Source organism: Geotrypetes seraphini, chromosome 7 (genome assembly GCF_902459505.1).
Source record: "Geotrypetes seraphini chromosome 7, aGeoSer1.1, whole genome shotgun sequence".
NCBI classification, from domain to species: Eukaryota; Metazoa; Chordata; class Amphibia; order Gymnophiona; family Dermophiidae; genus Geotrypetes; species Geotrypetes seraphini.
Genome location: NC_047090.1, coordinates 188238308 through 188253782, shown reverse-complemented (window position 1 = coordinate 188253782; position 15475 = coordinate 188238308). Strand labels below are relative to the sequence as shown.

The following is a 15475-nucleotide window of genomic DNA, read 5'->3' as shown; positions in this document are numbered from 1 at the left end:
ATGAAAAGTGCTGAATATTGCTCTTAATTGAGAATGAACAGGGACAGAATTTGTCCCCATCCCCAAGTTATTCTTTAATGAAAGAGGGAAGAATCAGAATATGAATGGTTTCCAGCCACTGACCCTCAAGCCTTCCATTGAAGAATGTTGGTGTAGAAGGATTGAGGTTGAGATGGACACTACAGAATGACACGGGATGGTTTCCAGCCACTGATCCTCAAGCCTTGCATTGAAGAATGCTGGTGTAGAAGGACCAAGGTTGAAACAGACACTAAAGAATGACACGGGATGGTTTTCACTCACCCTCAAGCCTTGCATTGAAGAATACTAGTGTAGAAGGACTGAGGTTGAAACAGACACTAAAGAATGACACGGGATGGTTTCCAGCCACTGACCCTCAAGCTTTGCATTGAAGAATGCTGGTGTAGAAGGACTGAGGTTGAGACGGACACTAAAGAATGACACAGGATGGTTTCCAGCTACTGACCTTCAAGCCTTGCATTGAGGAATGCTGGTGTAGAAGGACTGAGGTTGAGACAGATACTAAAGAATGACACGGGATGGTTTCCAGCCACTGACCGTCAAGCCTTGCATTGAAGAATGCTGGTATGGAAGGCCTGAGGTTGAGATGGACACTACAAAATAACACGGGATGGTTTCCAGCCACTGACCCTCAAGCTTTGCATTGAAGAATGCTGGTGTAGAAGGACTGAGGTTGAGATAGACACTAAAGAATGACACGGGACGGTTTCCAGCCACTGACCCTCAAGCCTTGCATTGAAGAATGCTGGTGTAGAAGGACTGAGGTTGAGACAGACACTAAAGAATGACACAGGATGGTTTCCAGCCACTGACCCTCAAGCCTTGCATTGAAGAATGTTGGTGTAGAAGGACTGAGGTTGAGATGGACACTAAAGAATGACATGGGATGGTTTCCAGAGCAGATATTGTGATGTCATAATTCCTCATTCCACCAATGCCTAAGAGCTAACCTCATCAGTGATGTCACAATGAGTTCATTATCCTATACTTGGCTCACATAAGATCAGAGTATGAATGGCTTCCAGCCACTTACCCTTAAGCCTTGCATTGAAGAATGCTGCTGTAGAAGGACTGAGGTTGAGGTTATCCAATGGGATGGGGACAGGGACAAATTATGTCCCTGTGTCATTCTCTACCACTTAACCACATACATTGTAGCCAGTCACCTAGAGCTGGATATTCATTGCTGGTACCTGGACATGGGCTAGCATTAAATATCCATGCATAAAGCCAGAGTGGACCTAAACTACTGATCACTTGTGGCTGAATATTGACCCTTTACAGTACTTCTTCCTCTAGGTGCATGGGCGCCTCTGTTAAGACCTCAGAGGTGGCTGCATGTTCATGCCTCTGATGTGCTTAGTGATGTGCTTTAGGGTCCCTGTGTTGCTTTCAGGTGCTTTATCATTACCAGAACAATGAACTGCTTCCGTAGTGTCATTCACTGTATTACATGGTTGTTCTGCTTGCTGTCTTACCGTCCTGTGCTTTCTGTCTCTTTGCAGCGAGGGAAGACAATGTGGCCACATTCCGCGGTTCAGAGTACCTGTGCTACGACCTGTCCCAGAATCCCATCCAGAGCAGCAGTGATGAGATCACCCTCTCCTTCAAGACGTGGCAGCGCAACGGCCTCATCCTACACACGGGCAAATCTGCTGACTATGTCAACCTGGCGCTGAAGGATGGCGCTGTCTCCCTGGTCATCAACCTGGGTTCTGGCGCCTTCGAGGCCATCGTGGAGCCCGTGATTGGGAAGTTTAACGACAACAGCTGGCATGATGTCAAGGTCACGCGCAACTTGCGGCAGGTAATGATGGTGGGGCGGGTCACCTGTACACTTACCCCCAGGAAAGGCAAAGAGTTGGCACCAAATTACATTACTAATGGCGAGAATATAAATGAAAGATCTTAGTTAACCTGAACGTCGCAGCATTTCTTAATTTTGTGTTTCTTTTCAGTTTAAGTCAATGGTGGGCTCTGGTAAAAATATAGGGGGAAATATACCACTGTCATTAGCACAGTGGCCACATGGGGGCACCACTTGCTCACAGATCATGGATATGACGCAGTATTTTATACAGAATGTACAAGGGACCTGGTGTAGTCTGCTTCTCCACTCCTCCTCTGTAATTTGTTTCCAGAACCTTTATTTTTCTGGTAGATTTTATTTCCTGTTCCATTAACCAGTGTTTTGATTATCCAGTCTTTTCTAGCAAAACATTTTATGCATGTTTCCTTTATCTTTTTATGTTTTGTCAGTTCTTGGCGTGATGCCACCTTCTAATCTAATCTTCCATTTCTGGGTCGCTCTATGCCTATCTAGGTTCAAGGCGACTTACAAATCAAGAAGTTGACATTAGGTTTAGGAGTTTCAACAATGAAGTTAGCGGAGATAGGAGATGTCGTAATCATTCAACAGAGGGGAACATTGAGCTGTCATTAGAATTACAGTACAGCAGTTTGAGTTAGATTCAAGTAGATTGGTGTGATTATGTTATGTAGAGTTTGGGGAGGGAGCTCTTGTGGTTTCTGGAAGGATGAAAGAGCATACTTGTTAAGTATCGATGGAATATAAGAACATAAGAATAACCTTACTGGGTTAGATCAAAGGTCTATCAAGCCCAATAGTCCGTTCTCATGGTGGCCAATTCAGGTCATCAGTACCTGGCCAAAACCCAAAGAGTAGCAACATTCCATGTCACCGATCCAGGGCAAGCAGGCTCTTTTGCCTCTTTGATGGAGAATGGCCCCAAGATCTCCTGTTCTTCTGGATGGAGATTTCATTCCGTCATGGGATGCCAGTGATGTGAGACAGCCCTTGTAGAAGGTAAAGGAAGCTGAGATCACCGGGCCAGAATGAATTACAGTCCAAATGGTTAATTATCAAAACAAACAAGTTTAGATTCTCTAGCGGGTTTTCTTATTGTGATATTCCAGCTTCAGTCCCCCGGGAAATGCAGGGACCACACTTCCGATAACTCGGAAACATTCTGAGGAATGTTTTTCCTTTTAACTCAAATAACGTCTAGGCTGATGGATGCCAGCATCGGTGGCCCTTCATTCACCTTCAGATGAAGTGGGCCTTGAGTACTGACAGGACTGCTCGTGAGAGATCCTGCGCTAAAAACTCACCATCGTCACTGACCTCCGGCAACTCTCTGCAATGCTGCGGTCCAGTTATATTTCAATTTGCAGAATAATGTAGTGGGGGGCTTCTTACTGCCAGCAGTGTTCAGAGAAAAATGGATGGAGCCCTCGTAGGATGGCTCTCACAGGGTACGACCACAGGGTAGAGAGAGAAGCAGCTAGAGAATTTGCAGCACAAAGTCAGTAAGGAGAGAGAAGCAAGAAAAAGAAATCACAGCAGTGTTGTTTTAATAGAAAATAGAAATTAGCCAATAGAGTCGGTGTGATGGTTCTCTTCCTTTTCTTATCCCATGCTGTTGACACTAATGGGCTCTTCATATTCCTCTTCATCCTTCTTCTCTTCCTCCTCCCCATCTTTGATGAGGTCTTCGTATCCCTTTTCCTCGACCTCCTCTGTGGACATATATTTGGTCTCATTTTCCTCCTCCTTTTTCTCTTCGTCTCTCCGTGTTGATGAGGTCTCCATATCTTTCCTTCCTTCCTCCTCCATTCCGTGCCATAGACACTGATGGACCTTTCCATATCCCTCCGCCTCCTTTTCCTCTCTCTGTTTCCATGCTCTTGACACTCTTTCGGTCTCATGTTCCTCTTCTTCCTCCATACCATGTCTCCATGCTGTGTGTTTAGGACATTTCTCAATTCCATTGAAAGTTGCTTTCCTCTTCTTCATCCATCATTTTATGCTTACATCCCAGAGTCATTATTCGTAACCTTTCTTCCTAAAACTCACCATACAACATCCTTTCCCAGAAGTTTCCCCAGAAACACCCAATCCATTATTTCAAGCATTGCTTTTTGTGAACACACTCTTTGGGACAGATCCAGTTCCACCCAGTACTGTAAGATAAGTTTCTGTTTGGACAATTTCCTGGAGGAAAAGTCCATAGTCTGTTATTAAGACATGGGGGAAGCCACTGCTTGCCCTGGATCGGTAGCATGGAATGTTGCTACTCCTTGTGGTTCCGGAATCTTTTGTTACTCTTTGGGATTCCGGAATCTTGCTGTTCTTTAGAATTCTGAATGGAATGTTGCTACTCTTTGGAGTTCCGGAATCTTGCTATTCTTTAGGATTCTGAATGGAATGTTGCTACTCCTTGGGGTTCCGGAATCTTTTGTTACTCCTTGGGATTCTAGAATCTTGCTATTCTTTCGGACTCTGAATGGAATGTTGCTACGCTTTGGGTTTTGGCCAGGTACTAGAGACCTGGATTGGCCACCATGAGAACAGGCTACTGGGCCTGATGGACCATTGGTCTGACCCAGTGAGGTTATTCTTATTTTCTTATGTTCTAAGGGTTGCCATTTGTACAAATCGACACTTGTGATCAGGTGACCATCTTGTGCAAAATCTTCTCATTCTCAACAGCTGCAAATCATGGTTGTAATCAAAAGAGGAAAAGACGGATAGGATACAGACATTTAAATACTTGTTATAAATATGCAAACTAATCTTTCTCAGAGACGAGGAAGCAGTAGAACTAGAATCATGAGTTAAGGTTGCAGGGTGGGAGACGTAGGAGCAATGTCAGGAAATACTTTTTCACAGAAAGGGAGGTGGATGCCTGGAATGCCCTCCCACGGGAGATTGTGAAGACAAAAGCAGTGACGGAATTCAAGAATGTGTGGGATAAATACAGAGGAACACTACATAGAAAAAGGATGGAATACAATTAAAGTAAAACTTACGAGGTATGATAAAAAAAAAAAAAAAGATTACAGTAAAAGACACATTGCCATTAATCCCTCTCAAAATACTCCCCCTCGCTTTGAACACACTTATCTCATCGTTCTTGCACTTTTTGAAGCAGTTTTGGAAGTCCTCTTTCATGTCTTTAGTTGCGCTCTCGTGGCTGCCTTGATGTCCTGAATCGATTCAAAACGTTTACCTTTCATGGTCATTTTGACTTTGGGGAAGAGCCAGAAGTCAAACGGTGCCAGATCTGGTGAATAAGGTGGATGAGGACGCACTGTAATGTTTTAATTTGACAGAAATTGCCGTACCAGAAGCAATATGTGACGAAGTATTGTCTTAATGGAATTGAAACTGTTTGTTCATGTTTCATGTCGCACTCATTCGCCTCATGTTCAAATCTGTTGTTAAAATGTTTTGAACGGAACCATAAGAGTTGTTCAGATCCTCAGAAATTTCCCTAATAGTCAATCGCCCGTCTGATCGAATCATTTCGCTCACTCTTTGAACATTCTCTTGGGTTTTTGATGTTGAAGGATGTTCCAATCTCTCTTTGTCTTCAACTGATTCACAACCATTATGAAATGCTCAAACCACTTGTAAACCGTCTTTATGGTCACTGCAGCATCACCATAAACCAAAGTATCATAAACTGTGTGCCCTGGCACAATAGCGTGCTTCCTGAGATTTCAGGTGTGCCATGAGTCACTGGGGACGAGGAGAGGCACTGGCTGACTGCCTTCAGGATTGACAGCCAGCACCGGGGAGGAGAAGAGGTAGTCAGCCAGTTCCAGCGCCTCTCCTTCCCTCTGTGCATCTTCCCTTCCGGCGCCCCCCACTGGCGGCTCAGGGCTCATCTGTAGGGCCTTTGTACATGCACAGACATCGACGTGATGACATCACAGGTGCACGTGAAGTCATCGCATTGATGTCCACGCACTTCCGGACGCCTCGAGCTGCGGCTTGCAATAAACCAATTTTAACATTTTGTGTGTTTCTTTTGCATTTATCTTTTATTTTTTTGTAGTTTGAAACAAAACGTTTCAAACTACAGGGGAGGGAAATTTCATGGAGACTCCAGAAAGTATTTCTTCACTGAGAGGGTGGTCGATCATTGGAATGAACTCCCACGGCAGGTGATTGAGGCCAACAGCGTATTAGATTTCAAAAATAAATGGGATATTCATGTGGGATCTCTAATGAGGTGAGGGCAGGGGGTGGTGAGCAAAATCAAAGAGAAGGGTCAATGGAGTGGGCAGACTTGATGGGCTTTGGCCCTTTTCTGCCGTCATTTTTCTATGTTTCTATGTTTCAAATTTCATGTTAATGCATTGTTTGTGATCCATGATTTACGGTACACTTTTAAGCATGCCCCTTCTTTTAACTGTAGCACACAGTAGACTAACATAGAAACATAGAAAATGACGGCAGAAAAGGGCCATAGCCCATCAAGTCTGCCCATACCAATGACCCACCCCCTGACTTTACTCCCCTAGAGATCCCACGTGAATATCCCATTTTCCTCTTAAAATCACCTGCTGAGGTAGCTCGTTCCAATGATCAACCACCCTTTCGGTGAAGAAGTACTTCCTGGCATCACCATGAAACTTCCCTCCCCTGACTTTCAGCGAGTGACCTCTGGTGGTTGAGGGCCCTGTAAGATAGAAGATATCATCTTCCACCTCTATACGTCCCGTGATATATTTAAACGTCTCAATTATGTCTCCCCTCTCTCTTCGTTCCTCCAGTGAGTACAGCCGTAATTTATTTAGCCTTTCTTCATACGTGAGATCCCTGAGCCCCAAGACCATCCTGTCACACACTGTTACTAAGGCTTGACGGGCCGCTCACCGTATTGAAGATTCCTGCTTTTCCATTGGAGGGCACTTGGCAGCAGCATTCGCCGTATTTTTTTTAAAATCACACCTCATAACTGGAGTAGGCTTTGACAGCGGCTTCAGAGGTTGAGAAGTAAGACCAATGGCAAGAAGACTAATATAGTCTGGGTCCCATAAATGGCAAAATGAGATCAGGATGAAGGCTGGCGTGGGCTTTGGCAACAATTTTAGTAGCTGGGAAGTAGGATCAGTGCCAGGCAGGTTTCTACAGTGTGTGCCACAAAATTGGCAGTGGGAGGCAGAAATTAATGAAGAAGTGGAGAGTGCCAGATGCAAATCTGAGCACTTTGGTGTTCAGCCTGAAAGGACTGTACAGGTCTTTATCTGCTGATATTTACTATGTTACTAAGGGCTAGATTCAGTAAGCAAACCAATCGTGTACCGATCGGTTTGCGAGCCCTTTGCGACCCGTTTTCCCTCCGACCTGATTCACTAACCTCTCCTCCGATCCGATCCCGATCCGTGCATGCAAATGAGAGAAATCAGCATGCAAAGCAGGAAGGCCGATCAAAAAACTAGCAACTGGTGAGGATCAGTCGCTTGTGCTAAAACCCTGCTCTCTGCCCTGATTCTCCTGCTCTGGCCGCCCTCCCGCTCTTTGCTTTCTGTCCCGACGCCCCAGCCCTGCTCAACTGCAGGTTTAAAGCGGGTTTAAAACCATTGGCTCACAAAGTTAAAAAAATCGTTTATAAAAAGAAAAAAACGGGCACGAAGGACCACCAACGCATGCGCAGACCATCTACAGTCTAGGAAGATGGTCTGTGCATGCTCAAGGATCGCTCTCCAGCGATCCGTGCGGTGGGTGGGCGTGCCAACGATCGCCCCCGTTTGCATGCAGGCCTTTAGTGACTTTGTCGGCCTGTATGCAAAGGGAAACGGATCGGACACGGAAAGAAGGTTGGCGAATCTAGCCCTATGTAACAAACTGTTGAATAATCCTCTCTGTGGGATTTAGCACCGTAGAAGATTGGTTGATAATGTGAAACTCAGTCTGGCCATGTTTCGGCTGCAGCCTGCATCAGGGATAAAACATCAAATAGAATTGATGAAGGTGATATGCACGGGTATTAATTAAATATCTGGCAGGAATCTTCCTGATGATACTTGGCAATCTTCCCCTTGTTCTTTTGGCTTTCCTGGTTTCTCCTGACCAGGCTGTATATCCAATGATCATATGGACGGACTGCCTCATGGGATTTTGCCAAATGCTTTTCCAGCATCCAAACAGGCTACAGTACTATCCCATGGAGTATCCTGCTTTGCTTGCAACAGTTGCTGGCCTTTCATCCTGTTTGCTCAGGTATATCTCCTGTCACTTGAACTGTATTAATTTTCAAATTCGGTGCCCAGGCTATCTGGCCCTGGGGCCTTCACTAGCTTTAACTGTTTGATAACTTCTTGTCCTGTCTTTCCCACTGCGTCCAGTGTTCTATGCTAATCTGGAGCAAGTCCAGTGTTCTAAAGAACTCTTCCCTGGCCTTTTCATCATAAAATTTCACAAATCGCACACTTGCAAGGAAATGCTAATAAAAAGGAAGCACCCGAAGCCCAAGTCTCTTCCTTTACAGCCAGGAACAATTTTCTTCTATCTTGACCACAAATGCATTTTAAGAATCTTCATAAAAAAAGCTCAAAAACAAAGGCTACAAGAAAAGGGAGAATTTTACCCACAAAACCATTCAACAAGATGCTAGATGAGATTGAGCAGGTCTTCCTCTGTGCTAAAAGGCAGACCTCCTAGTGGAGATAATTGGGCTTCTGGTACCAGGGCATAAACGATTCTGACGAGTTCTGCAATTTGTGTGTAACCCTTTCTTGCCCAGATAGCTGGGTGGGTTCATTTATAAACTATTAGGTCAGGACTGGAACCAGCTTTCACCAGGAAGCCATTAGCACAGTAAATCCATTCATTCCATACTTGCCTTGCACTCAGCAAATCAATTCAGACCAGAATATAAGTTCTAAATTTTCAACCAAAAAGGGTTTATTTAAACTTAGCAGATGGCAGTACAGCCCTACCACTATACTCCTTCCCTTCACATATGGAATTTCTATCCATAAGGATTCCATGCTACTATCTGTTTCATGTAGAACGATTATTTTGTTGGCCTCACTTCCCTCTTTATCATATAGTGTATGTCGTCACCCCTCCAATTTAATCCTGTCTAGCATTGCGATATAATTTGTACCTTTATAGCACAGTATTCCATTATTGTCCTCCAGGGCAGAGCAGGAGAGAGATGCCAGACCAGGGAAGGGCAGGGCAGGAAAGAGATGACAGAACAGGGAAGGGGAGAAATGCTAGACAAAGGAAGGAAGAGAGATGCCAGCCTAGGGAAGTGGGGAGGGGGAAGGAATAATAATAATTTTTATTTTTATATACCGCCAAACCTTCAGTTCGAGGCGGTTTACAATTTAAAAAAAAAAAAAAAAAGCTGGACATAGAGCGAATTACAATATTCATCTAATGGTTTCGCTGAAAAAATAGAAATTACAAATAATTCAACTACAAATTTGTTCAACTACAAATTGGGGGGGGTATTGTTGGGAGACAGCAGACTCGAGAGAGACTTGGGTGTGCTGGTGGATGCATCACTGAAGCCATCTGCACAGTGCGCAGCAGCCTCGAAAAAGGCCAACAGGATGCTGGGCATCATAAAGAAGGGCATAACAACCAGAACACGGGAAGTCATCATGCCATTGTATCGAGCGATGGTGCGTCCGCATCTGGAATACTGCGTTCAGTATTGGTCGCCGCACCTCAAGAAGGACATGGCGGTACTTGAGAGAGTCCAAAGGAGAGCAACGAAATTGGTAAGAGGGCTGGAACACTGCTCATACGCCGAGAGGCTGGATAGGCTGGGGCTCTTTTCTCTGGAGAAAAGGAGGCTCAGGGGAGATATGATAGAGACCTTCAAGATCATGAGGGGCATAGAGAAGGTGGATAGGGACAGATTCTTCAGACTGAAGGGGACAGCAAATACGAGGGGGCATTCTGAGAAACTGAAGGGAGACAGGTTCAAAACAAATGCAAGGAAGTTCTTTTTCACCCAAAGGGTCGTGGACACTTGGAATGCGCTACCGGAGGAAGTGATCAGGCAGAGTACGGTACAGGGATTCAAGCAGGGATTGGATGGATTCCTGAGGGATAGAGGGATCGTGGGGTACTGAGCAAACCAACCTGGTCGTGCATGTGCAAGACCGGAGGGCTAGGACTTCGATAGGAGGGCAGAACTTAAATGGGAAACCAAGGTGGCAGGGGAGCCCCTTCTGATGATTCAGACAGGCCTTGACCTGTTTTTGGCCACCGCGGGAGCAGACTGCTGGGCAGGATGGACCTGTGGTCTGACCCGGCAGAGGCACTGCTTATGTTCTTATGTTCTAAAATCAGAATCAAAATTAATTAATTAATCTCAAGGACAGTTCCAATTAAGTAGAAGTAAAAGTATAATAAATAAGAATCATACTCAAATATATCATAAAAGCTAAGAATGAGGGGAGAGAGATGCCATACTGTGGGAAGGAGAGGAGAAAAGTGACAGACCAACGGAGGAGCAAAGGGGAAGTCAGAGATGTCAGAACACAGGAGAGAAAAGGAAGAGATGGTGAACAGGGATGGGTGGGGAAAGGAAGGGAGATGGAAGAAATGCTGTTTTGGATAGATGGGAACAGGGGAGAAGAAAGAGGGAGGAGATGGTACACCTGGATGGGGGAGAGGGAAGGGGAGGGGAAGGGTAAAGTGAGGGAGGGAGGAGATAGTGCATACAAATAGAAGGGAAGGGAAGCCATGGGAAAAGTAGATAGATTTGAGAAGAAAACAGGAAAATGGAAGAAAGCTGAATGTTAAAAGTTAATGCCAAAGATGAATGTAGGGCAGAAAGTGAAGAAGGAGAGAAAAACAGCAAATGGATAAGAAGGCCCTGGAAACACAGTTAAGAGCACAGACAGCAGGAAGTGCAACCAGAGACAGAGTAAAAAGATGGTTAGAAAAATAAAATCACCAGACAACAAAGGTTAGGAAGAAATATTTTATTTTCATGTGTCTCTATTTTGCACTGTTGTACTGCATGCAGAGGTTGGCATCTTAGGGTTTCCTTTGTGCATATTAGGAGTTTTAGGCCTCCTTTTACAAAGCTGTGGTAGAGATTTCTACCTTTGGTTGGCGAGGTAAATGCTCTGACACTCATACGACGCGTCCCAACTTTTTTTTCATTATTTGTTTATTGAAATTTTAATTATACATGATAAGAAATATCCCAACAAAATAAAGAGTGCAAATGGAAAGAAGGCAAAATATAAATTTAGATCACAAATCATTTCATGCACTGTTAATCCACAATTAAGGAGGGAGGGGCAAAAACAAGGGGGAAGATACATATTAATTATTAAACAAAATATCAAAGCAAGGAAAGCAGACAGAACCTGAGGTTGAACCTATTTAACTCAATGTGAAGACTTTGTGGCAGCAGTCGTAAGGGGTATCTGAGGAAACTGCTACCTTTCCAGAAATACATTTAGTTAGATGTAAAGATTCAAAGAAAATGAATCATAAGAACATAAGAATAGCCTTACTGGGTCAGACCAATGGTCCATCAAACCCAGTAGCCTGTTCTCACAGTGGCCAATCCAGGTCACTAGTACCTGGCCAAAACCCAAGGAGTAGCAACATTCCATGCTACTGATCCAGGGCAAGCAGTGGCTTCCCCCATGTCTTTCTCAATAACAGACTATGGACTTTTCCTCCAGGAACCTGTCCAAACCTTTATTAAAACCAGTTACGCTATCTGCTCTTACCACATCCTCTGGCAACGCATTCCACAGCTTAACTATTCTCTGAGTGAAAAAAATTTCCTCCTATTGGTTTTAAAAGTATTTCCCTCTAACTTCGAGTGTCCCCTAGTCTTTATAATTTTTGATGGAGTAAAAAATAGATCCACTTGTACCCGCTCTAATCCACTCAGGATTTTGTAGATTTCAATCCTATCTCCCCTCAGCCGTCTCTTTTCCAAGCTGAAAAGCCCTAACCGTTTTAGTCTTTCCTCATACGAGAGGAGTTCGATCCCCTTTACCATCTTGGTCGCTCTTCATTGAACCTTTTCTAGCGCCACTATATCTTTTTTGAGATAAGAAGACCAAAATTGAATGCAATACTCCAGATGAGGTCGCACCATGGAGCGATACAGGAGCATTATAACATTCTTAGTCTTGTTAACCATCTCTTTTTTTAATAATTCCTAGCATCCTGTTTGCTTTTTTGGCTGCTGCCTCACATTGGGCGGAAGATTTCATTGTATTGTCTACGATGATACTCAGATCCTTTTCTTGGGCGCTAATCCCCAAGGTGGACCCTACTATCCGGTCACTGTGATTCAGGTTATTCTTCCTAATGTGCATCACTTTGCATTTGTCCACATTAAATTTCATCTGCCATTTGGACGTCCAGTCTTCCAATTTCCTAAGGTTCGCCTGCAATTTTTCACAATCCACATGCCTTTCAACAACTTTGAACAGTTTAGTGTCATCTACAAATTTAATCACCTCACTCGTTTCAATTTCCAGAGCATTTATAAATAAGTTAAATAGCACTGGTCCCAGTAGAGACCCCTGTGGCACTCCACTGTTTACTCTCCTCCATTGAGAAAAATGGCCATTTAACCCTAGCCTCTGTTTTCTATTCGATAACCAATTCCTAATCCACAACTGAACTTTGTCACCTAGCCCATGACACTTTAATTTTCTCAGGAGCCTCTTATATCAAAAGCTTTCTGAAAATCTAGATACACTATATCAACCGGCTCACCTTTATCCACATGTTTATTCACACCTTCAAAGAAGTCATGCAAATTGGTGAGGCAAGATCTCCCTCGGCTGAGCCCATGCTGACTCCGTCTCATTAAATCATGTTTGTCTATGTGTTCCACAATTTTATTTTTTATAATTGTTTCCACCATTTTGCCCGGCACTGAAGTGAGGCTTACCGGTCTGTAATTTCCCAGATCTCCCCTGGAAACCTTTTTAAAAACCAGCGTAATCGCTTACATAACCTTGATAGGCAGTATATAAATACCTAAAATAAATAAATAAGGAGTGTGGATAATAGAAAGTGAGCATGCGTTCTAGTTACCTCTGTACATGGTACCCCAAAATCTTGGTGAAGGGCAGAGCTTCCACTGCAAGAGTACAAGGTGTGTTTTGTATTGTGCCTTCACACCCAAGCAGCCATCCAGCAGTTGGGATGGAGGCAAGATGAGAAATAAGTAGGTCTACAAACATGTTATTGGTACTTTGCCTTTGGTCCTTCTTAGGATGGCCATGCTCTGGAACTGGAGAGCCTGCAGGGCAGGATTAACCAATAGGCCAAGTAGGCACGTGCCTAGGGCCCGAAATGGTCAGGGGGGACTGATGAAGGAGGGCATCAACATTGTTTTTTCCAAACAGTGATGGGCCCCTCCAGCATCGATCAGCAACACAGCCCCCCCCCCTCCCCGATCGGCAACACAGGCCCCACCCCGATCAGCAATGCGGGCCCCCCCCCATCGACGGAAAGTAAGACAAGCAAGCAACGCAGGTAAGAAAGGCAACGGGAACTGACACAGCTTCCTGTTTCCGCCTGGGCGCATGGTGGGGTGGGGCGGGGCAGGGGGCCCAGTGTACTTGTGTGCCTAAGGGCCCTCGAAGAATTAATCCTGCTCTGGGTCTGTGATGGCTCTATAGTCCTGGCAGACTTATTTATAGCCAAAGCAAAGTGTGGTATAGGTACGGAGCTACTGGTGGAGACATCTTCCCTCTCCAAGGTAGGGAGAACAAGACGGCACTCTCTAAAGTTGAAAGGGGATAGATTCCGTACAAACGTAAGGAAGTTCTTCTTCACCCAGAGAGTGGTAGAAAGCTGGAACGCCCTTCCAGAGGCTGTTATAGGAGAAAACACCCTCCAAGAATTCAAGACAAAGTTAGACAAGAACAAGAACGTGCGCTGGTAGGGCTAGTCTCAGTTAGACCAGAGGGCCGCCACGTGAGCGGACTACTGGGCATGATGGACCACTGGTCTGACTCAGCAGTGGCAATTCTTATGTTCTTATCAGAACCCTCCTCTGTAACAATCTGTCCGCAGACCACCCTGAGCCCTAGCTTCTTCCTGTAATGGTTGACCAACACAAGATTCAATAACATTTCAGTTCTGCTTGGAAAATCTGCTTCAGATCAAAATATCCCTCTTCCTTGTTAGAGAAACATCAACTTGTTTTCCTCAAGAATTTCTGTTTCCCTTTAAATGTATTCTTCCCCCCCCCCCCTTCCTTATTCATCCTTATTTTTCTGTTTGCCCTTCGAGTCATGATCTCTGTGTTAGAGGAGATAGGGATGGTACAAGGCTCATAGCCGAATGGAGACTCTGCTTGCAGAAGGTCAATACACCCAGATCACAACATTTTCTTCCAGATTTAACTCCATCCCATCTGGACCCTAGTTCCTTTGTCCCAGTCTTGAGAAGAGAAAGCTCAAAGGTCCTAGAATGCAGTGAGAGGTTTTGTGTTTTCACTCCCTACTTGTGATGGTTTGCAATCCTATACTAACTCTTGATCTTTCAGTAAAAGAATGAAGGTAAAGAGTAAATCTACTGAAATGTTAAGTAGCCCTGTGCATGCGTACGTGAAAGCACCATTTCTGGGCCACCTGGTGCTGTGTCATCCTAATTCTGTTTTTTTACTTTATGCTCCCAATAGCTTTGCCTCTTCGCTGTCACTGCTAGATATTTATCTTTAGGAGGAGAGGCAAATTGTTCCGTCTCCAGCAGGGATGGTAGTAGTCATCCTTGGCTTGTTTTGTTTGCTTTTCATACTCCCAGCCCAAAGCATCCTGGGAGTTGCAGTTCTCAGTGTACAAGCAGGATGATTCAGCCAACTATGTCAGCCAATGGCACCATCACGGATGCTCTCCCAGAGAATTCTGGAAAAGTCTAGAAAAGGCTTGCCTGAGCATGCATGATTTCCCAAGCACACACCATCTTTCAGGGCTCCTCTGTTCTCAATTGTCTGAATTGTAGTTTGCATGGAGAGAAATGTAAAGCCTTGTCTTGTAGACTCTTCAGTCAGTCTCTTTCATCTCAGGAATACTTAAAGTTGTTCTTCACTCAGAGAGTGGTGGAAAACTGGAACGCTCTTCTGTCATAGGGGAAAACACCCTCCAGGGATTCAAGACAAAGTTAGACAAGTTCCTGCTGAACAAGGTCGTGCGCTGGTAGGGCTAGTCTCAGTTAGGGTGCTGGTCTTTGACCAGAGGGCCGCCGCGTGAGCGGACTGCTGGGCATGATGGACCACTGGTCTGATCCAGCAGCGGAAATTCTCATGTTCTTATGTACATATTATGAGTCCATTGTTAGATTTGATGAATTTTTTCTTATGTGCCTTCACAAAATTTTAAGTCCAACTTGCTTCAAGTGTTTCTCGTGTGTGATTACTGAACACCATGAAATCTGCATACGTTTTCTGGGTCTAGATCATAATACTCCTGGTTGTGCCATCTCCTCAGACCTACCACACAGGAAACTCAAATTACAGAAAAGTCTAGTACACCTACACCAGGAGTGGATTGACAGTGGTCTGGGTCCCCCGACAATAAGGGTAGGGAGAGTGGACCTCCTACTGCTGGTGGCTCTCAGGCACTGTCCTGTTATTCCAATAATAAGTCCACCCCTGAACTA

General features: G+C 44.6%; 1 protein-coding gene across 1 annotated transcript in view; it reads left to right on the top strand.

The window, feature by feature from the left end:
• Positions 1-15475, top strand: part of NRXN3 (neurexin 3) — a 1772673-nt gene that overhangs the window by 499656 nt on the left and 1257542 nt on the right. The window contains exon 6 of the mRNA XM_033952014.1: positions 1548-1849. Within this exon, the coding sequence (XP_033807905.1) occupies positions 1548-1849 (302 nt within the window). The remainder of the gene's footprint in view (positions 1-1547; positions 1850-15475) is intronic.